Source organism: Pristis pectinata, chromosome 5, assembly GCF_009764475.1.
Source record: "Pristis pectinata isolate sPriPec2 chromosome 5, sPriPec2.1.pri, whole genome shotgun sequence".
Classification (NCBI taxonomy): domain Eukaryota; kingdom Metazoa; phylum Chordata; class Chondrichthyes; order Rhinopristiformes; family Pristidae; genus Pristis; species Pristis pectinata.
In genome coordinates, this window is record NC_067409.1 from 79,443,550 (window position 1) to 79,466,199 (window position 22,650).

Genomic DNA, 22,650 nt, shown 5'->3' on the forward strand with positions numbered 1-22,650 from the left:
AAATTTGCTTTGCCCCAGTTTAGAACTTGAACCTGTGAACCAGTTCTGTCCCTTTCCATAACTATTTAAAAACTAAGAACTATGGTCACTGGTCCTAAAGTGCTCCCTCACTGTCACCCAAGTCACTTGCCCCACTCTATTACCCAAGAGGGGGTTGAGCTTTGCTTTTTCCCTAGTAGTGCCTTCTATGTATTGCCCAAGGAAACCTTCTTGAATGCACTGAACAAATTCCACCCCATCTAAGCCGTTAATAGTATGGCAGTCCTAGTCTATGTTAGGAAAGTTAAAATCCCCTCCTATGACAACCCTATTCTTCCAACTCCACAATCTCCCTGAATATTTGTTATTCTAATTACTGTTGACTGTTCTGGGGCCTGTAGTACAATTCCAACAATGTGATCATCCCCTTATTTCTCACCTCCACCCATAAAGCCTCACTGGATGATCATTCAGTAATTTCATCTGACTACTGCTATGAAATCTCCCTTAAGCAAAAATGCAATACCCCCTCCTCTTTCCTCTGCCTTTATCCCACCTAGAGCACCTGTGCCCCAGAACATTAAGCTGCCAGTGCTGTCCCTCCCTTAGCCATGTTTCCATAATGGCTATTATGTCCTAGTCCCACATAGCTATCCAAGCCCTTAAATTCATCTGCCTTACCCGTCAGACCTCTTGTATTGAAATAAATGCATTTAATCCAATAGGCTTTCCTCACTTCCCACCATTCCCCTGTCTGTCATGCATATTCAACTTGGTGTCACTGACTTCTGCATCACTTTCCAGCCTCTCATTTGCCTCCCTGATGCATGGGATCCCACCCCACTGCCAATCTAGTTTAAACCCACTCTAGTAGCACTAGCAAATCTGCCTGCCAGGATATTGGTCCCCCTCCAGTTCGGGTGTCACCTGCTTCACGTACAGGTCACCTCTGCCCCAGAAGAGATCCCAATGGTCCAAAATTTTGAATCCCTGCCCCCATACCACTTTTTTTCCAGCCACACATTCATTTGACATATCCTCCTATTCTTACCCTCACTAGCACATGGTACTGGAAGTAATCCAGAGATTACTACCCTCAACGTCCTGCTTTTTAACTTCCTCATATTCACTCTGCAGGACCTCACTCCTTTCTCTACCTATGTCATTTGAGCCAACATACACAACAACTTCTGGCTGCTCGTCCTCCCCCTTGAGAATGTTCTGCAGCTGCTCAGAGACTTCCTAGACCCTGGACACACCATTTCCAGAGTCCTTTCTGTGGCCACAGAGTTTCCTGTCCACCCCCTAACTATGGAATCCCTTATCACTAGAGTCCTGTCTGCCTTCACCCTTCCCTGCTGAGCCTCCAAAACAGTCCTGGTGCCACAGACCTGTATTTGTTTTCAAGGGAAATGGTTACAGGGGAATCCTGCACACTCTTCCTACTCCCTTTTCTTTTCTTTGTGGTTACTCAACTAGTTTCTGCCTGTATGTTTGGTGTGACCACCTCCTTTCTAATGATACTCTCAGTATCTCAGGTGATCCTAAGTGCATCCAGCTCCAACTACAGGTCCTTTACCTGGTCAGTCAGGAGCTGCAGCTGGAAACTTCCTGCAAATGTAGTCCTTAGGGACACTGGAAGTCTCCCTGATCTCCCACATTCTGCAGGAGGAGCATACCACTGCCATCCTGAATGCTACAAGACTGAAAAGGAAATTCAAAGAACCTTACCGGCACCTCTGCTCACCAAAGCCTCTTTACTGACCCACTCAAACACTGGCTGCTCTGCTAGAGCTTGCTTTCCTTTTATTGGCTGATGTGTCTCACAATTAGCCAATCAGAAGTGCTTTTCGGCAAAGTTCTTTTTGCCAATCAGAAAGGGTCCTTTTTAAGTTTCCCACTGCTACTCTGCCTCCCGGCTCTCAGAACTTCAATTAGAGTGAAGGATGTTCAGTAACAGAAGTAAAGAATGTTCTGAGTATTGTAAGGGAACAGCCACAAGTTATCCACATGAGAACCAATGACGTAGGAAAGAGAAGGATTGTGCATTGAGAATTTCAGGAAGTGAGGAAAGTTAAAGAGGATCCCAAATGTTGTGACATCCTGACTACACAATGCCATAGGTTAGTGAGTACAAGAATAGTATGATAAACTTCCCCAGGTTAACCTGATTTAAGACTCTTTGTTCCTCTGGTGCATGATCTAATGTGTTCAAGGTGGGCAGGGCTGTACTTCAAGAAGTAATTCAAACCTGAGATCCAAACATTTTCGGACACTAAAGGAGTGGAAGGAATTGAGAATTGGGTGGGTAAGTAGTCTTGAGTACTGGACCAGTCATGATCTTGCTGACTATCAGAACGAGCTTGAGTGCTGGTATGGCCCAGTCCTACTTTATAGAGTCAGAGTAATACAACACAGAAGCAGGCCCTTTGGCCCAACTGGTCCATATCGACCACAGCATCCTCCCTGCTAGTCCCAGTAACCCTCCAAGCCCGTCCCCTCCATGTACTTATCCATGGTCATTAGTTTTTCCCCCCACCATATTTGATCTGATTTAATTATATTTTCATAAGAAAGTGAACTCAAACTTTGCAGGGGGCTTAAGCTAGTTTTCAAGGGATGGGAACTAGAATGGGGCATTAGAGGAAACATGGTGCATAGAGAGAACTGTTGAGAAGTAAATAGCTTTGAAGTGAAGAATAGTTGAGGAATAGGAAAGATATAAAATGGGCAAAATGGAGGCAGTCTATGATGGGCTTGGACACATGGAAGTAAATGCCTGTGGCATGATAAGTACAGTTAACATAAGGTCGCAAGTACCTATTGCTTAATTGGACCAACAGATAGCTTAAAGAATGGGAGAATCAACATCTTGATGTTTAAAAAAAATTGTAGTGTGAAAAGACATTATTGAATGTGACACTGGTTGTGGCAGACAGCTTTGCAAAGAATGCATTGAGATGTTTTCATAATAATTCTCTTTAATCCGCATTCTAATTGAGCCACTGAGTGAAGACATGTAGAATTGTGTACTTTTAGAACAGTGTTCAGTTTGGATTTTGTACTAAAATACATTTATGATCCGTGATTGTTTTGTTGAAAGTTAAATCGTCTCCCTTCCTAAAAATGAGTTACAGTCATTCTGAAAGTGTTTAGTCCTCTAAACTCATGCACTTTTGATCATTTAGATTGCCTTACAGTTTCCATATAAATTCTGGGAGAAGAAAATACAGGGAGCAGACTTCTTCGGTCATATTCCTCCCAGTCCTGACAAACGTGGACTTTTTGGTGTATTCTATGATATGGATCCACAAGTAAGTGAATTAGTCTTGCTTCTAATGATTAATTGTGTTTAATGTATTGGCTAATCACTTAAACCTACATATAAGAAGAAAATAAAAATTACAGCATTGATAATGTAAATAATAAGGGAAAGAAAACCAAATATAAATTGTAACCTTTTGAAAGAAAATTGATTTCCTCTCAATTTTTAAGCAAACATAATGTAACTGGCCCACCAAACCTAATTAGTGGGCAAGATAATATTGCAGAAAAGATAACATAGATGGTGTAGCATTGTCAGTGACTAAATCTTATTGATGAATTCTGAACTGACAGTGAGAGTGAAATAGCTGATGTATACAGGAATTTTGCTTATTGTGGTGACTCACCGTCTAGTTGGGCGAACCGGCTCGGCAGTCGGGTCGAGCGGCGTCGGAGCGACGAGGCCCAAGATGGCGGCGGGCCTCGTCTTTCCGAGCGACGGGGAGAACCTGCGCGCGGGAAAGTCCTGATGACGTAGGACTTACGTCATTGCCGGTTGCTTTGGGCGGGAAGATTCTCCCTTAAAGGGCCCGCGCAAGGCGGGAAAATAAACCAGTTCTGTTTGGCAATCCTCCGAGTAGAGTCTTGTTTTATTCCGCGGTAGCAACCGCTACATTGGTGACCCCGACGGTCCAAACGGCTTTTGGACCCGCGAAATGGACGACAGCGCAGCAGCCAACGCAGTGGCCCTCAAGCTGCCCACCTTTTGGACACTTCGGCCCAGCGTCTGGTTTACACAGGCTGAAGTGCAATTCCACCTTCGGCAGATCACCTCCGACTCCACGAAGTACTACCATGTGGTTAGCTCTCTGGACCAGGAGACAGCCGCCCAGGTTGGAGACTTCATCCAGTCGCCTCCGGAGGAAGATAAGTACCCGGCTTTCAAAGACCTTTTGATCCGGACCTTCGGCCTCTCCTGTCGTGAGCGCCCCGCCCGCCTGCTTCATCTGGATGGCCCGGGGGACAGATCCCCATCCGCCCTAATGAATGAGATGCTGGCATTGGCCGAGGGACACAAGCCATGCCTGATGTTCGAACAGGCCTTCCTCGAACAGCTCCCCGATGACATCCACTTGTTGTTAGCTGACGCCGACTTCAGCAACCCCCGTGAGGTGGCCGCCCGGGCAGATGTCCTGTGGAGGGCCAAGCGCGAGAGCGGTTCGTCCGTCAGTCAAATCACCAGGCCGCGAGCCCAACGCCCGCCTCGCCCGGCCCCAGCAACCGAGCAGCCACGCCCCAGGAACGCAGACGACGACACGGGTGACCAGCTGTGCTTCTACCACCAGAGGTGGGGTGCGGAGGCCCGTCGATGCCGCCCACCCTGCAAGTTTCAGGGAAACGCCAGGGCCAGCCGCCGCTGATGGCTACGGTGGCTGGCCGCCGACAGAGCCTCCTCTTCGTTCAGGACAAGAAATCTGGACAGCGTTTCCTCGTTGATACTGGAGCGGAGGTCAGTATTTTGCCCCCGACAGGCCGCGACACTCGTGACAGGCCACCAGGTCCTCTACTCAATGCCGCCAACGGTACAACGATACGGTCTTTTGGCACCCGTACGCTTCAATTACACTTTGGCGGCAGCCGTTTTACCTGGACCTTTACCCTTGCCATCGTCGCCCGACCACTCCTAGGAGCTGATTTCCTTCGGGCCCACAACCTGTTAGTCGACCTGCGAAGGAAGCGGTTAGTCCACTCTAGCACTCTCCGGACCTATCCCCTGGGAGAAATCAGCCCACCAGCCCCGCGCCTGGACTCCATTTCCCTTTCTGGCGACGATTTCGCCAAGCTCCTAGCCGAATTCCCATCAATTTTGGCACCTTTGTTTACAAATTCTACGCCCACACACGGGGTATGACACCACATCATTACCACAGGGCCACCCCTTCATGCCCGAGCACGACGATTACCTCCAGACAAGCTCCGCCTGGCAAAGGAAGAGTTCCGTCACATGGAGGAGCTGGGGATTGTTCGCAGGTCAGACAGCCCCTGGGCCTCCCCCCTGCACATGGTCCCCAAAGCCACCGGAGGGTGGAGGCCCTGCGACGACTACCGCAGGCTGAATGACGCCACCACCCCGGACCGCTATCCCATCCCTCACATCCAGGACTTCGCAGCGAACTTACACGGGGCCCGCATCTTTTCCAAAGTGGACCTCGTTAGGGGATACCACCAAATCCCGGTCCATCCGGATGACGTCCCCAAAACTGCGATTATCACCCCATTCGGCCTGTTCGAATTCCTTCGGATGCCGTTCGGCCTTAAGAACGCCGCGCAGACCTTCCAGCGGCTGATGGACGCGGTAGGCCGAGACCTGGACTTCGTGTTCATTTACTTGGACGACATACTGATCGCCAGCCGTAACCGCCAGGAACACCTTTCCCACCTCCGCCAGCTGTATTCCCGCCTCCGCGATTTCGGCCTCACGATCAACCCGTCCAAGTGCCAATTCGGACTTGACTCTATCGATTTCCTCGGCCACAAAATCACCAGCGATGGGGCAACACCCCTACCCGCCAAGGTGGATGCTATCCGCCATTTTCCCTGCCCCAACACAGTCAAAGACCTACAGGAATTCCTTGGGATGGTCAACTTTTACCATCGTTTCATCCCTGCAGCAGCCCGTATCATGCGCCCTCTGTTCTCACTGCTGGCTGGTAAGGGCAAGGACATCACCTGGACTGACGAGGCTGCGGCTGCTTTCGTTAAGGCCAAAGACGCCCTGGCAGACGCCACGATGCTGGTACACCCCAGGACTGACGTCCTGACTGCCCTCACGGTAGACGCGTCCAACACCGCGGTGGGTGGGGTACTGGAACAGCTACTCGAAGGCCGCTGGCAACCCTTGGCATTTTTCAGCAAGCCCCTTAGACCGCCCGAACTGAAGTACAGCGCTTTTGATCGGGAACTTCTAGCGCTGTATCTGGCGGTCCGGTATTTCTGATACTTTCTAGAAGGCAGGCCTTTCACCGCTTTCACCGATCATAAGCCTCTGTCCTTTGCCTTCTCCAAAGTCTCTGATCCCTGGTCAGCTCGTCAGCAGAGACATTTATCCTACCTTTCCGAGTTCACAACTGACATCCAACATGTCTCCGGAAAGGATAATGTCGTTGCTGATGCACTTTCCAGACCAACCATCCACAACCTATCCTTGGGTGTCGACTACACGGCCCTAGCTGACGCACAGCAAGCCGACGACGAACTGCCCAGCTACAGAACCGCAGTCTCGGGTCTGCAGCTCTGAGATTTCTTGGTTGGTCCAGGTCAGCGGACCCTACTTTGCGACGTTGCGACTGGTCAGCCCCGCCCTATAGTCCCTGCAGCCTGGCGGAGACGCGTTTTTGACTCGGTACATGGGTTGGCGCACCCGTCCATCAGATCTACTGTCCGACTGGTCGCCAGCAAGTTTGTCTGGCATGGCCTGCGCAAGCAGGTCAGTGAGTGGGCCAGGACTTGTCCGCACTGCCAGACGTCAAAAATCCAGCGACGCACCAAGGTCCCACCACAGCAGTTCGAGCCTACCCGTAGGAGGTTCGACCACATACACGTCGACCTCGTGGGCCCTCTGCCGGTTTCAAGAGGAGCCCGGTACCTCCTTACCATCATGGACCGGTTCACGAGGTGGCCTGAGGCAACCCCCCTGACTGACATCACAACTGATTGCTGCGCCCGGGCGCTGCTCACAACTTGGGTCTCACGTTTTGGCATTCCGGCCCACATCACTTCAGACAGAGGCACCCAATTCACTTCCAGTCTCTGGGCTGCATTAGCGAACCTGCTAGGGACGCAGCTGCACACCACCACGGCCTACCATCCTCAATCAAACGGGTTGGTGGAACGTTTTCACCGCCATCTGAAATCGGCCTTGATGGCCCGCCTGAAGGGTCCTAACTGGGTTGACGAGCTGCCTTGGGTCCTGCTCGGCATACGCACTGCCCCCAAAGAAGACCTCCGCACTTCGTCAGCTGAGCTTGTATACGGGGCGCCACTAGTTGTCCCCGGGGATTTCATACCTGCCCTTCGGGACCAAGGGGAACAACTCCCAGCAGTCCTACAAAGACTGCGCGAGAAGCTTGGCGCCTTGGCCCCGATTCCCACCTCACGGCACAGTCAAGCCCCATCCTGCCAGCCCAAGGAACTACGGGACTGTAAGTTTGTTTTCGTTCACAGGGGCACACCTCGGGCGCCATTGCAACGACCATATGAGGGACCGTTCCGAGTCATACGGAATAACGGATCCACCTTTATTTTGGACATTGGAGGCAGGGAACAGGTTTTCACGGCGGACCGCCTCAAACCGGCCCACTTGGATCTGCAACAGCCTGTTGAGGTTGCCACGCTGCGACGCAGAGGCCGCCCCCCTAAGCGGCAGCTGGCACAGCCCACGGACCTTGGGGACTGTCTCGCCGGTTCTGGGGGGTGGTTGTGTGGCGACTCACCGTCTAGTCGGGCGAACCGGCTCGGCAGTCGGGTCGAGCGGCGTCGGAGCGACGAGGCCCAAGATGGCGGCGGGCCTCGTCTTTCCGAGCGACGGGGAGAACCCGCGCGCGGGAAAGTCCTGATGACGTAGGACTTACGTCATTGCCGGTTGTTTTGGGCGGGAAGATTCTCCCTTAAAGGGCCCACGCAAGGTGGAAAAATAAACCAGTTCTGTTTGGCAATCCTCCGAGTAGAGTCTTGTTTTATTCCGCGGTAGCAACCGCTACATTATATTCATTTCGGTACAGGGAGGGATGTAGTTCCTTTTTTGCATAATTGTCAAATATAAGAATTAATAATTACAACATGAGTCATAAAAAAATGTAACTCTTAATGCTATTACTTTGTGATTTATTTGCCATGATATAATCGATTCCCAAATTTATCCTTGTATCTTACCGCCAAGTGATTGAGATTTATTTTAGAGATTTTTCAGCTCCAGAATTGGTGTAGCTAGTAAAGTTGCTGCCTCAATTCCAACGACCCGGATTCGATCCTGATATTCAATCACGACATTTGGTATATGTGCTTGGCTGAGGAGCCAATGGTACCAAGCTACCATCCACAGGATCATGACTGAACGCCCCCAATTCGGAATCTTGCCTAACTGCATTCTTCCCTGTGACCATGTGTGTTTTCTGTGGGTGCACTGGTTTCCCAAAAATGTGTGGTTTGGTAGGTTAATTGGCAACTATGAATTTCCCTTACTGTGTAGTGATAGAATCTGGGGAACTTGGTGAGAATGTAGGGAGAGTAAAAGGAGCTGGATAAGATTGGTATAATAATGGTTGGTATAAACTTGGTGGGTGAAGGGACTGTTTCATGCTGTATCTCTCTACAAGGCCACTGATGAAGAGGTCCCTGTTCACTTTTCACTCAAGTCTCTTCCACCCTTTATCAAGGTTGTCTCTCCGATTGGAGGCCTGTGAATCAGAGATTGGTGCTGGGTCCATTGTTGTTTATCATGTATAGTAATGACTTAGATGATAATGTGGTAAACTGGATCAGCAAATTTGCAGATGACACCAGGATTGGGGACATAGTGGACAGCGAGGAAGGCTATCAGTGATCTGGACCAGCTGGGGAAATGGGCTGAAAAATGGCAGATAGAATTTAATGGAGACAAGTGTGAGGTGATGCACTTTGGGAGGATAAACCAGGGTAAGACCTACACAGTGAATGCTAGGGGACTGAGGTGTGCAGTGGAACTAAGGGACCTGGGAATACAGATCCATACTTCCTTGAAAGTGGCGTCATAGGTAGATAGGGTCATAAAGAGAACTTCTGGCACTTTGGCCTTCATAAATCAAAGCATTTAGTACATGAGTTGGGATGTTATGTTGAAGTTGTATAAGACATTGGTGAGGCCAAATTTAGAGTATTGTGTGCAGTTCTGGTCACCTACTGACAGGAAACATATCAATAAACTTGAAAGAGTGCAGAGAAAATTCACATGGATGTTACCGGGACTTGAGGACCTGAGTTATAGGAATAAGTTGAATAGATTAGGACTTTATTCTCTGGAGCGCAAGAGAATGAGGGGAGATCTTATATAAGTATACAAAATTGTGAGGCATATAGATGGGGTGAATGCATGCAGGCTTTTTCCCCTCAGGATAGGTGAGACTAGAACTAGAGGTCATAGGTTTAAGGTGAAAGGTGAAATATTTAAAGGGAATCAGAGGGGGAACTACTTAACTCAGAGGGTGGTGCGAGTGTGGATTGAGCTGCCAGCGGAAGTGGTAGATGCGGGTTGAATTGTAACATTTAAGAAAAGTTCGGATAGGTGCATGAATGAGAGAGGTATAGAGGGCTATGGTCCGGGTGCAGGTAGATGGGACGAGGCAGCATGGACTAGATGGGCTGAAGGGCCTGCTTCTGTACTGTATTGCTCTATGACTCTATAAGGTCGAGGAAGCTGGAAACATACTGCAAGTTTTCCAGGCAGCTTTAACCAAGGGTTATTTTCCTGTAAAGCCTTCTGTATTTCTACTTGTGGGATATTGCAGCCTGGGTGATGTGTGGTAGAGAAATTCTGCCTTGATTTCTAGACAGTCAGCTCATAGCCAAAGTATAGCGTGAGGATTAGAATCAGTCTCAGCAAGTATTCTGGTCTTAAGGGATTCAATATTATGCTAGATGCAAATAATATGCACATCAGTCCAAAAAGTTTGTGTAACTTAAGTGGTGTAATTTCACCTGTTTTCGACTCTTCTGGGCCTGATAATTGCGAATAAATATCTGAATGCATTGGTTAAATGGGGTTTATGAGAGTACAAATTAGGCCATGAAAATGGAATAAATTTTCAGTGCTGTCTGAATTCTTCTGTTCTTCAAGAATCCATTCTTTTGGAATTACTTTCCTTTGTTAGCATATTGTGAATTATTTTTGCATTTATTCCAATTAAACTTTTTCAGGGCAAACATTGTGTCCTGATGTCAGTGATCAGTGGAGATGCAGTGGCTGTAATACGGGATATGCAAGAGGAACAAGTGACTGAACTATGCATGAATGTCCTCAGAGAACTTTTTAAAGAACAGGTGAGGAATGCAAATTTCAAATAACTTTTTCACCAATAATCAAGTACACAAACTTTCTCTGGGGTAAATTGTTAATGCCTGGATAGTGCCTAAAGTGTGTGAGCCAAATCTCTACTTGTGTTCTCATTATAGCATTCTGCACCCCAACCTTTCTCCACACCTCTGCAACCTAATTCCACCCCCCCCCCCCAAAATAACTTGGTGCATTCATAAAGAAAATATCACAATTGCATTGTACCCAGTTTGCTAGAATAAAGGAAAGGCAGTATTACATCACTGATGCCATGTGCAGTGGGGTTAGATATGTTAACAGTGGATTCCCTTTTCACTATAGTTAGAACTTTAGTTCATAGACAGTCTATCAGTCAAGCTCACTTCCATTCCATTTCTGTGGGCTCTGTAAATGACCCTGCAGATTCTGGCACATGTGGGGTAGGTGTGCTGAACAGTGTTGTGTGGGATGTTGTCTGCTCCTTCTGCTTGCACCCAGCCTCTGCATGTTCACATAATAGAGATTTGAGCAGGTCAACAGCTTCCTGCAGTTGTTGAGGACGTTGCATTTTTTTTTCCCCATAGGAGACTTTGTAGTGTTTTCTTCTTAAAGGAAATCTGTTGCTATAAACTGTCTGATCAGAAATGGTATGGATTAAGCACCACTTAGAAAGTCTTTATTTGATTGATATAAGCATGTGAGGATCTCTGCCGAGAGTCTCTCGTATTGTTAGGGTATGTTGAATTTTATGTACAATTGAGGCAGAGACGATGATTGTCAGTTAATTGTTGCTTAACAGATAGAGAACAAAGTGGGTAAAATGTGAGTCCTTGGATTTGTGGGCTGTGACTTGCGATTACATAAAGATCACTGGGCAACAACTATTCACAATCTATATCAATGATTTGACTGAAAGGTCAAAATGTATTGTTTCCAAGTTTGTCAATGACACAAAACTAAATACGAATGTACATAGTGATAAGGATGCAAAGAGGCTTCAAACTGAGGAATCGACAGCAACGTAGTAGATGTGGGGGAAAAATGTGAGGTCATTCACATGTGAAGAAAAGAGAGACTGGGAAATGTTTATGTTCAAAGGAGTCAGCGTGTCCTTGCACACGAGTCACTGAAGTTAGCATGCAGCTGCCGCAGGCAGTTAGGAGGGTAAATGGTTTGTTGGTCTTTATTGCTAGAGGAATTGAGTGCAATAGTAAAGTATAATTATATTGGGCCTTGATGTAACCTCTCCTGGACTTTTATGTATAATTTTGGTGGTCTTTCCTAGAAAAGAATATACTTCCTATAAAAGGGGTGCAGCAAAGTTTCATCGATCTGTTTCCTGGAATGGCAAATCTATTATATGAGGAGAGATTGAGTAGGTTAGGCCTCTTTCTTTGGAGTTTGGAAGAACGAGATGTGACCTTGTTGAAACAATCTTAGAGGACTCCTAAGGTGAGATATGGCAAGGATGTAGGAATCGTAGTCTGAACATGAGGTAGGACCAAAATGAGAAGAAATTTCTTCATTCTGAGTGAGAAATCTTTGGAATTGCCTTCTCCGGAGGGCTGAGGAAGCTCTGTCAATGATTGCATTCAAAGCAGTTTGATAGATTTCTGGATATTAAAGAAATCAAGGTTTATGTGGAGAATGTAGGAAAATATTGTTGAGGTAGAATATCAGCCATGTCACATTGAATGGAGGAGCAGACTGGGGAGCTGCACTGCCTTCTCCTTTCTTGTGTCTTTCAATGTTTTTGAAAGAAATTCTGCTTTTCCATACTTTAAACAAAGTAATTGACACTTTCTCACTTGCATTTCACCTTGTTGGGTCCTTCCCTCAATCTGCAAGCAGGATTTTCCAGATAGATTCTTTGTTTTGGCATGTTCTTTTTTCACAGAAATTAATTTTGTTTCTCAGCTAGGAGCTGAAGACAGAAGTGTCAGAGTGGGAATGGGATGGAAAAATAAAATATGAGATTGCCATCATTAACCGAATAAAAGTATTCCGCAAAGCAGTCATCCAATCTTAGAATACCATTCAGCCCACAATGTTACTATTTAATAACACTTCACAAGATCACAAGACAAGGGAGCAGAAGCAGGCCATTCGGCCCATCGAGTCTGCTCCAAGGAAAGGGAAATAGAAATGGGGAATGGGGGAATAAAAAAAAACTTCTAATCCCAATTTCCGGCTTTATCCCCATATCCCTTGATATCCTGACTATTTAGATATCTATCTATCTCCTCCTTGAACGCCCCCACTGATCTGGCCTCCACTGCTGTACGTGGCAAGGAGTTCCACAAATTCACCACCCTCTGGCTAAAGAAATTTTTCCTCATCTCTGTTTTGAAACTGTACCCTCTAATTCTAAGATTGTGCCCTCTGGTCCTGGACTCACCCACCAAGGGAAACAGCCTAGCCACATTTACTCTGTCCTTTCCTATCAATATTTTAAATGTCGCTATGAGGTCCCCTCTCATTCTTCTGTACTCCAGCGAGTACAGTCCAAGAGCCGACAAACGCTCCTCATACGTAAGCCCTTTCATTCCTGGAATCATCCTCGTAAATCTCCTCTGAACCCTCTCCAACGTCAACACATCCTTCCTAAGATGTGGGGCCCAAAACTGCGCACAATATTCCAAATGAGGCCTCACTAGTGCCCCGTAGAGCCTCATCAACACTTCCTTACTTTTATACACTATACCTCTCGAAATGAATGCCAACATAGCACTCGCTTTCTTTACCACCGATCCGACCTGGTGGTTAACCCTTAAGGTATCCTGCACGAGTACCCCCAAGTCCCTTTGTACTTCCGTGCTTTGGATTTTCTCTCCTCCTAGATAATAATCTGCCCGCTTATTTCTGCTTCCAAAGTGTACAACTGCACATTTCTCTACATTGAATCTCGTCTGCTATTTCCTTGCCCATTCTCCTAAACTGTCTAGGTCCCTCTGCAACCTTCCTATCTCTTCAATACTCCCTACTCCTCCCCCTATCTTGGTGTCATCCGCAAACTTAGCCATGAAACCATTTATTCCATCATCCAAATCGTTAATGTACAAGGTAAAAAGGAGCGGTCCCAACACCGACCCCTGCGGCACACCACTAGTAACTGGTAACCAACCAGAACGAGATCCTTTTATTTCCACTCTTTGCTTCCTGTCAACCAGCCAATGCTCCACCCATTCTGTTATCCTACCCGTAATTCCATGACCTCTCATCTTATTAATCAGTCTCTTGTGAGGCACCTTATCAAAGGCCTTTTGAAAGTCTAAATACACAACATCTACTGCATCTCCCTTATCTACCCTACCTGTGATTTCTTCAAAAAACTCCAATAGGTTGGTCAGGCAGGATCTTCCCTTCACAAAACCATGTTGGCTAGGACCTATCTTGCCTTGCGCCTCTAGGTATTCCGTAACCCCATCCTTGAGGATAGATTCCAATAACTTTCCCACCACTGACGTCAGACTAATAGGTCTGTAATTTCCTTTATGCTGCCTCCCACCTTTCTTATACAATGGAACTACATTTGCGACCCTCCAGTCCTCCGGAACCACGCCGGAATCTATCGATTTCTGGAAAATTATCGCCAATGCCTCCGCTATCTCTAAAGCCACCTCCTTCAGAACCTGTGGATGCATCTCATCCTGTCCGGGAGACTTATCAGTCTTTAGCCCATTTAGTTTTCCTAGCACCTTCTCCCTAGTAATCTTAACTGAACTCAATTCCATTTCGTGAGACTCCTGACTAACCGGCACATTGCTGATGTCCTCCACGGTGAAGACCGATGCAAAATATTCATTCAATTCCTCTGCCATCTCTCTGTCGTCCATTATAATAGCTCCTGCACCGTTATCAACTGGTCCTATATCAACCCGTGTCTCTCTTTTACACCTTATGTATTTAAAAAAAACTCTTGGTATCCTTTCGAATGTTATCCGCCAACTTCCTTTCATAATTCATCTTTTCTTTCCTAATGACCTTCTTAGTTTCTCTCTGCAGGTTTTTAAAAGCTTCCCAGTCTTCTGTTTTCCCACTAATTTTTGCTTCTTTGTACGCCGCCCCTTTTGCTTTTAGTTAAGCCTTCACCTCTCTCGTTATCCACATTTGTGCCTTTTTTCCATTCAAAACCTTTTTTCTTGGAATATATCTATCCTGCAATTTCCTTATTTCCTGTAGAAATTCCTTCCATTTCTCCTCTGCCGTCCCTCCAGCCAGCTTACTCTTCCAATCAATTAGGGCCAACTCCTCTCTCATGCCATTGTAATTTCCTTTGTTCCACTGAAATATCGATACACCAATCATCAGCTTCTCCTTCTCAAACTTGAAACTGAACTCAATCATATTGTGATCACTGGTTCCCAGTGGTTCCTTTACCTTTAGTTCCCTAATCACCTCCGGTTCATTACACAGCACCCAATCCAAAACAGCCGATCCCCTGGTGGGATCTTCAACAAGTTGCTCTAGAAAAACATCCCTTAGACATTCCACAAACTCCCTCTCCTGAGTACTACCGCCATTCTGGATTTCCCAGTCCACCTTCATGTTAAAATCCCCCATAATTATCTTCACATTGTCTTAACATTGTCACAAAATTAATATTCAGTTTAACATTTTCAGTTAAATCCTTTTCCCCTCCACAGATATAACTGTACCTTCCTGTTTCAAATTGTTTCTGAATCATTTTAGTCCACCTGCCAGGTTTTGAAGCAATTGTACCTTGTCAACTTTAGTCTGCACCTTAGCACAGATTTACCTTCTGTTCTCTCCACCTTCTCATATTTTTGGTTCTGATTAAGGGTCCTTGATGGTAAATGTTGAATCAGTTTCTCTCCCCATTGATGCTGCTTGACCTACTGAGTGCTTCCAGTTTTCTGATTTTATTTGATTTTCAGCACCTGCAATTGTCTTGCTCCAACTGGAATCTAGTTATACCATGCAAAACAGTTTCGTCCTGACCTTGCTCTGGTCCCTTCCCTCCTGCAATGCAGGAGGGTTTTGCTAATGCACATAGGTAGCATGGAGCCCAGTTTTATGGAGTGCTAATGAATGAAACTTGGAATTTTGGTACAGTGGGAGGAACAGGTACTTTTGTGGTTTCTGCTTAAAGAGCTAATCTGATAATTAGAGACAGCAGGGAAGCTCAGACCCACGAAAAGCACATCCTGTCCCCTGTGGGAACTCCAGAACATTTACTGTGACCAACCAAAGGTACGGGAAGTGTCATCAGCTGGAGCGCTTGAGCTCTGGATTTTGGAGCTTGAGCAACAGCTGATTCACTGAATGTCTTGAAGATGCTGTGTTTCGTGAAATGGTCACCTTGCACCTTGGGAGTGTGGTCAGGGATTGGGTCACTGCCAGACAGACATAAAAAGAACAATCAGATGGCTTGGGAGATGTTGAAAGTTATCCTGCTCTATAATAAGGCATCTGTGTGGAAAGTTGATGAAGGGTTCATCAAAGGGTTCAACTGGGTAGTACAACCAGAGCTAAGACCATGGGAGGCTCAGGTACAGGGAGGGAGGAGCAGTCAATAGTTGTTGGGGGTTTCTTTAGTTAGGGGCACAGACATGCTTTTCTGCAGTACAGACATAATTCCAGGGTTGTCTGTTGCGTCACTGGTGCTTGTGTCGACATATCTGCAAACCTGCAGCGTAGTCTGGAGGGGGAGAATGAACAGTCAGAAATTGGTACAAAAAAAAACCCAATGACATGGGTGGATAAAAGGGAAGTTCTGCAGGTAGACTTTGAAGAGTTTAAGTAGGATTTCAGCTAATAATTCCAGATTACTCCTGGAACCACGTGCTGGTGAGTATAGAAATAGGATAGGTAAATAAATTGCTAGAGAGATGATGTTGAAGGGAGTGTTTCAGATTCCTGGGGCAACGGGATCAATTATGGGGAAGGTGCAATCTTTACAGGCCAGGGGAATTGCACCTCATAGAGACTGGGTTCAATATCCTGGCAAATTGGTTTGCTGGTGCTCGTTGGGGTGGGGGGTTAAATTTAGCAGAGTGGGGATGGGAAGGTGAACTTAAATTCAGAAGGGAGAAAAGCAGAACTAGAAATGGAAGGTAGAAAATTAGTGAGGGAGCTTAAAAGCAGGTTAGAAAATAAAAATAAATCTGTGACCTTGTTTAACAGAATATACTTGCAAGAAGTATAGGAAATCATGCAGCTAAATTGAGGGCACCAACACCCATGGAAGAATCAGAATCAAGTTTATTATCACTGACTTGTATGTTGTGAAATGTGTTGTTTTGTGGCAGCAGTACAGTGCAAAGACAAAAATTACTGTAAATTACAAAATAAATAGTGAAAAAGGAATAATGAAGTAGTGTTCATGGAGCATTCAGAAATCTGATGGCAGAGGGGAAGAAGCTGTTCCTCAATCATTGATTGTGGGTATTCAGGCTCCTGTACCTCCTCCCCAACGGTAGTAACGAGAAGAGGGCAAGCCCTGGATGGTGAGGGTCCTTAGTGATGGATGCTGCCTTCTTGAGGCAATGCCTCCTGAAGATGTCCTTGATGGTGGGGAGGGCTGTGCCTGTGATGGAGCTGGCTGACTCTACAACCCTTTGCAGCCTCTTGCAATCCTGTGCATTGGAGCCTTCATACCAGGCTGTGATACAACCTGTCAGGATACTCTCCACTGTACATCTATAGAAATTTGCAAGTCTTTGACATATTAAATCTCCTCAAACTCCTAGTGATGCTGGCGTGCCTTCTTTGTGATTGTATCAACGTGTTTGATTATATTAGCTATTATTAAATGTAGCTTAATGGGGTAGGTCTGGAAGGCAACATTCCTGATATGTGGTTTTTGGATAGGATAGAAAAGGAGGGAGGTCGCAATGTTATTTAATGAAGTAATCTCAGCTTTGTGAAGAGATGATTTATCAGAAGGATTATCAAATGAGGCTATATGTGTTGAACTAAATAACAAAAAAAACATATTTGCATTGGGAGCACACTATGAAAGATATAGGAAATAGAGGAGTAAATTTGTAGGCAAATTTCAGGGGTGTTCAAAAGCTCAAAGGTGCTAATAGTGAGAGGTTTGAATTGCCCAAATATTAACTGGTCTACAAAGTCTGTTGGTCTAGTGGAAAAGATGTACAGCGCACTGAATTCCAATAAGTAGCAAGCCCAATAGAAGCATTTTAACATGCACTTAAATAGACAAGGCCTGGAAGGAAACAGTCCTATTGCAGGCAAATGGGATTAGTGGAGATGGGCAAAAAAGTTGGAATGGACATGGTAGGCCAAAGGCCTGTTTCTATATTGTACAACTCTTGAGGGGTGGCAATTCTGCGTTTAGCTTCGGGAATGAAATTGGACAGGTGGATGTAGCATTGTTGGAAGAGCATTTTTGTGGTGGAGATCATAATTGGGTTAATTTATTATAATTGTGGAGTAAAGGTTCTAAATTAGAATATAGTCAATTTTACAAAACACATGATTTGGTAAAGGTGGAGTGGAAACAGCTACTCTAGGATAAACCAGTCTCTGAGCAGCAGGAGATGCATATGAAGGAGATTCAAGTTCTGAGTTCTTGCAAAGAGAGGGTGATACTACCAAATTTGGAACTCCCTGGATGATGAGATGTAGAGAATATGAAGAATCAAGAAAGGGAAGTTTGTTGGACATTGAGAGCTTAATATTGCAATTGTAGGAGGGAAATTACAAAAGCAAAGAGTATGGGGAAAAAAAATGTGTACAAGAAAATCAACATCTTGAGGTTTTGTGTGTCCATAAAGGATAACCAAGGCATGAGTAGGACCAATTAGGGATATACAAAACTCTGTGAAGGTGGAAGATGTGGACAAGGTTCTGAATAAGTATTTTGTGAATGTCTTTATGAAAACAGGATTGGTGCTGATGCTGTATTAAGACTTTGAAATATTGAATGGGATCAGTGTAGTGGGTGGGGGGGAAATGAACCATCTTAAAGTGGATAAATAGGCACAGATGAAATGTATCACAGGCTATTGAAAGAAGCAAGCTGAGGCACTGACAATTTTTTAATCATCTGTGGCTTCAGGAGTGGTATGAGAGTGTTGGAAGACTGCTAGCATTGCACCTTTGCTTCAAAAGGGGAAAGAAAGGATAAACCATTTTATTACCACTACTTAATTTGACAGTAGTGCTGAGCAAATTATTGAATTCCATTCTGACAGTGTGAATCTTCATTTAGAAAAGCACAGTTTAACCATGGAAAGTCAGCAGAGATTTGGAAGGGTGATAGAGGCAGAGCTGCTCATCAAGGTGGGAATAGAGAAAGTTAGATCTTTGAGTGATGGTATGTAGTGGTTAGCAATGGGGAAGTGTAAGGAAAAGAGGGATTTGAAAACGTGTGATAATTTTAGAATATAGGTATTACCAGATCTCAACTAGTAATAGATTAGCAAATGTAGGTGATGGATGACCAGAACTTTGTGCAAATTAGTATATGACCAGTTCTGGGTGGGGGTAAACCAACCTTACAGCCTTTCCCCAAAAATGGAGTTTACATGTTACAGAACTGATAAAGGTACAGGAAAATTTGAGTGAACTAAGACATGAGAATTGCTTTTAAAAATGAAACAAGGGAAAGATCCACAAGAAGTGATTGTCTTCTAATTTTATTATTACTGTCAGTTGATCACATTATTGGAACCAGTGCTGATTCTAATTAAAATGATCCTGGAGCTTATCTGGTATGGCAATATAAATTGAGTGCTATTCAAAAGCTCAGATGTTGTACCCAAATTATAGCTGTGTATTTAGTTATACCAATCCTATTTGTCCAAAATATGGAAGTGGTTCATTCAAATTCACTCCACAAAAGGCTTTAAAAATAAGTTTCTTTTTGAAATTCCAACTTTTGATGTATTTGAGTATGAACAACAAATTTTGTATTTAATTGCTGAAAAATCATAAGAGAGCAGACAATGTTCAAATGCACCATGGAATTGGGGTGACATGGTGAAGGAGCAGTTGGTGCTATTGCCTTAGTTCCAGGGACTTGGGAGTCAGGTTAAATCTTGACTTTGAGTCCTCCTGTTTCTTCCCACACCCCGAAGACTTGCTGTTCAGTTAGTTGACTACTGTAAGGTATCCTTTGCAGGTTAATGGCAAAATAGATGGACATACATAAGAAATTAATTGCAGGGAGAATGGGATGAATCCAATTGTTCCCCTGGAAGGCAGCATAGACCCAATGTTGCAAGAACATGCAACTATTAATTGTACATTTATTAACCATCCCCACAGGAAGTTCCAGATCCAATCAGATACTTTGTTACACAGTGGAACAAGGACCCTTGGACACAAATGGCTTACAGCTTTATAAAGGCAGGCGGAAGTGGTGAAGCTTATGATATAATTGCTGAAGATATACAAGGAAAAGTTTTTTTTGCTGGTGAGGTAAGTAGATTCAGCATGGGATTGGTTTTTTTAAAAATGTATAATTGCTCATTTCCAGTTGCTCTGAGAAGGTGTCTAAAAATTGATTCATGAAGGAAGATGTTAAATAAATCCACTTACCTATTTTGTTTCCTTGTGATTTATTATCACTAAGATACAAACCCCATGTGCTTAACAAATATCAAAAGTGACCAATTCAGATGATCAAGGACATCAAAAAGTTACAGAAAAATGAATATTAGCTATCAATTTTGTTATGCTAACAAAACGTTTCTCCCAAGGAACTTCTACATTCCATACAATTACTAACTTGCTGATTGACTATAAAATCCAAATACTCAGAATTGGTGTACAAAATCTTCCACTTGTGATGTATGTTAACCAGGCAATGTTCAAAATTAAAATCAGGCCATGGAAAAAGGCAATCTTTAATTTTCCAGACATATGAAGATTAGAGACTTGTTCCTTGTATACCACCAGACATGTATTTAGTCTATTCTAGATCAACCATGTTACTATATTCCTTAGCACATAAAATTGTCCTTTAAAAGTAACAATGGTCTTCAGCAAACAAATTAAAAAGGTACTGTTAAACTAGTTCAGTAATAACCAGATAGTAGAACCATTAAGCAAAATGGTGGTAAATTTGATTTAATTTTTTTCCTCCAAAACACCTTTAAATATTTAAACTTGTATATTGTATTGTCAATCTTAATTTCAATGCACTGGATATAATATCAATACTATAACCCAGCAAGTGAAAAATCTAGATTCATTTAACCAAAGTATATGGACTATTTTCCCTCTGTTTATGCTTAACATGTAACCATTTTCTTAAGTGCATTCCCCAAATATCAGCATTGAGCAATCTATGGCAGCTGATCATTTTGTTTTAAAGCTATGCATATCTGAAGTGTAACACCTTAAGATCGATCTACCTAGGTTCAATGGTGTAATCATTTCCTTAAACTGTACATAAAACCTTAGATGCAGCAAGCACTCAGTATTGTCACTGAAAAGAATTCTCATCAAATCAAAACTGAGAACTTTAAGGATCATTGTACCTAATTTTTCCTTTGTCTGTACAATTTCTCTTCAGATGCTCCTTTATCTAGTTATTAGTTCTGATTTTGATGACTAGCTTTTTGAAATAATTGATGTTTAGAAATATGCCAATGGCTATATGAAGGGCTGGTCTTGCCCTGAAGTACAAACTTCACTCCTGATTGTTTTTGATCACTATTAGTTTAAAAGTTTACCAGAATACTAATATAGAAATCCTGATTTTAAATTTTTTTTTAAAACAGGCAACAAATCGACACTTTCCACAAACTGTTACAGGGGCGTACCTCAGTGGAGTCAGAGAAGCTAGTAAAATTGCTGCATTGTAAAAGATGTTTTGTATATGGGATTGATTGAAAATGCTGTATGTGGAAGGTACTGCTCTTGTTTAAAAAAAATGCTGCTAAATTCTGTAATGGTAAGTTCCTGTGCTTTAACTTCAAGGATGAAGAGTTGCAGACCAAGAATGAAAACTGATTAAAACATTCAAATAGAGTACAAAAATTGGTTAAATTTTCAGCAACTATTTACATTATAAATAAAGGCAATAAACCCACAACTTAGAACCTTTTAACCAAGTCATGAAACATAAGCATCAGTTCAAAAGAATACAAAAAATACTGAATAGCTTTCATAACACTTAAATGTTAATGAGATTGTATGGCTAAAGAGAAGCCAGGATTTGTAAAATTTGAACTATTCAGTTATTTTTGCAGAATTACTAATATTGGATTCTAGCAATCCATTAATAGTTGCTGCAAGGGTAACCAAAAGGTTTGGAAATATAACAAGGATTGCTTTTTTTTTTGCAGCAAATCTAATTTCTATCCTGGTGTCAATGATTTTCTTGAAACTTTAGTTAATTGTTTGCAGTGATAAGCAAAACAATGTGCACTTATAACCAGGATATAATTAGCTCAGTCAAGTAAACAGTGTGCAAAATGTTCAGTTTGGATAATCATTAGTGTTTTTAAAATGGTGCTAGGCAGCAGTTTTGTTACTTCAGAAACTGAGCTAACATCTTCACATCTATGCTTTACAACAGGAAAATGAAGATGCAACTTGCATTTTACAGTCCAAAATCCATCTAGTTACTGTTGTTAAAACTCATGTCAGTTTAAAAATGTGCAAATAACACTGCCTTTTACTTCTAGTCAACTTGAGTGCTATTAATCTATTGCTTGTAAAATGTACTGAGATGACAAGTACAATTCTTTCACTGCCAAAACTAAATCTTTGATTTTATTTATAGTGAGATTTTGTAGATCTACAAATGTAAGGCTTGTATATATTGATGTAAATGTTTCATTTTGGTGGAATTGCCTCCTTTGTGTCTATACTATCTACAAATGGTTGAGCTATAATGCCAGTTTGCCTTTGGGGTAATTTAAACTATAAACAATCTCAGGTACTGCATTCTCAGCCTTCCTCATTCCACCAGTTAATTACTAGATTGAAAACTCATTTGTAATTTGAAATTACCTCACAAACTTGTTCTTCAGCAACCTGATCCAAAATTTCAGTTTTAGCATGCTATACTGTACCACTGCAATATTGTATGCAATATCTGACCTATAATTCTGGTTTGCATAATGGTAACAAAGCTTTCCTAAATTGAAGCTGTTTGTTTTCCAGTACAAAATTCCTAGTTTTGTTCTGAAGTTGCTCAATTCTGATTAGATTAAAACACCAATGCTGAATATCAAGAATTGATATTAAGAGGACTCCCATTGTATCAGGTAAATTTAACTATTCTGAACAGGTGTATAATGATCGAATGAGTTCGCAACAAGATGGATGTTCTTTCCATTTGGAAAGATTCTGTAAGTTGGTCATACTCTTTATAAAAGAATTTAAAAGAAGTCTGA

At 43.5% G+C, this 22,650-nt stretch overlaps 1 protein-coding gene across 6 annotated transcripts in view; it reads left to right on the forward strand.

The window, feature by feature from the left end:
- LOC127570222 (lysine-specific histone demethylase 2) overlaps positions 1-22,644 on the forward strand; it is a 69,488-nt gene extending 46,844 nt beyond the window's left edge. For 5 of the 6 annotated variants that reach the window (XM_052015525.1, XM_052015521.1, XM_052015523.1 and 2 more), the window contains exons 18-21: positions 3,168-3,293; positions 10,195-10,317; positions 19,568-19,720; positions 21,028-22,644. In XM_052015525.1, coding sequence (XP_051871485.1) covers positions 3,168-3,293; positions 10,195-10,317; positions 19,568-19,720; positions 21,028-21,111 — 486 coding nt within the window. In that variant the 3' untranslated portion in view covers positions 21,112-22,644. The remainder of the gene's footprint in view (positions 1-3,167; positions 3,294-10,194; positions 10,318-19,567; positions 19,721-21,027) is intronic. The other variant, XM_052015522.1, reaches the window with a different exon arrangement.
- The last annotated feature ends 6 nt before the right edge of the window (positions 22,645-22,650 follow it).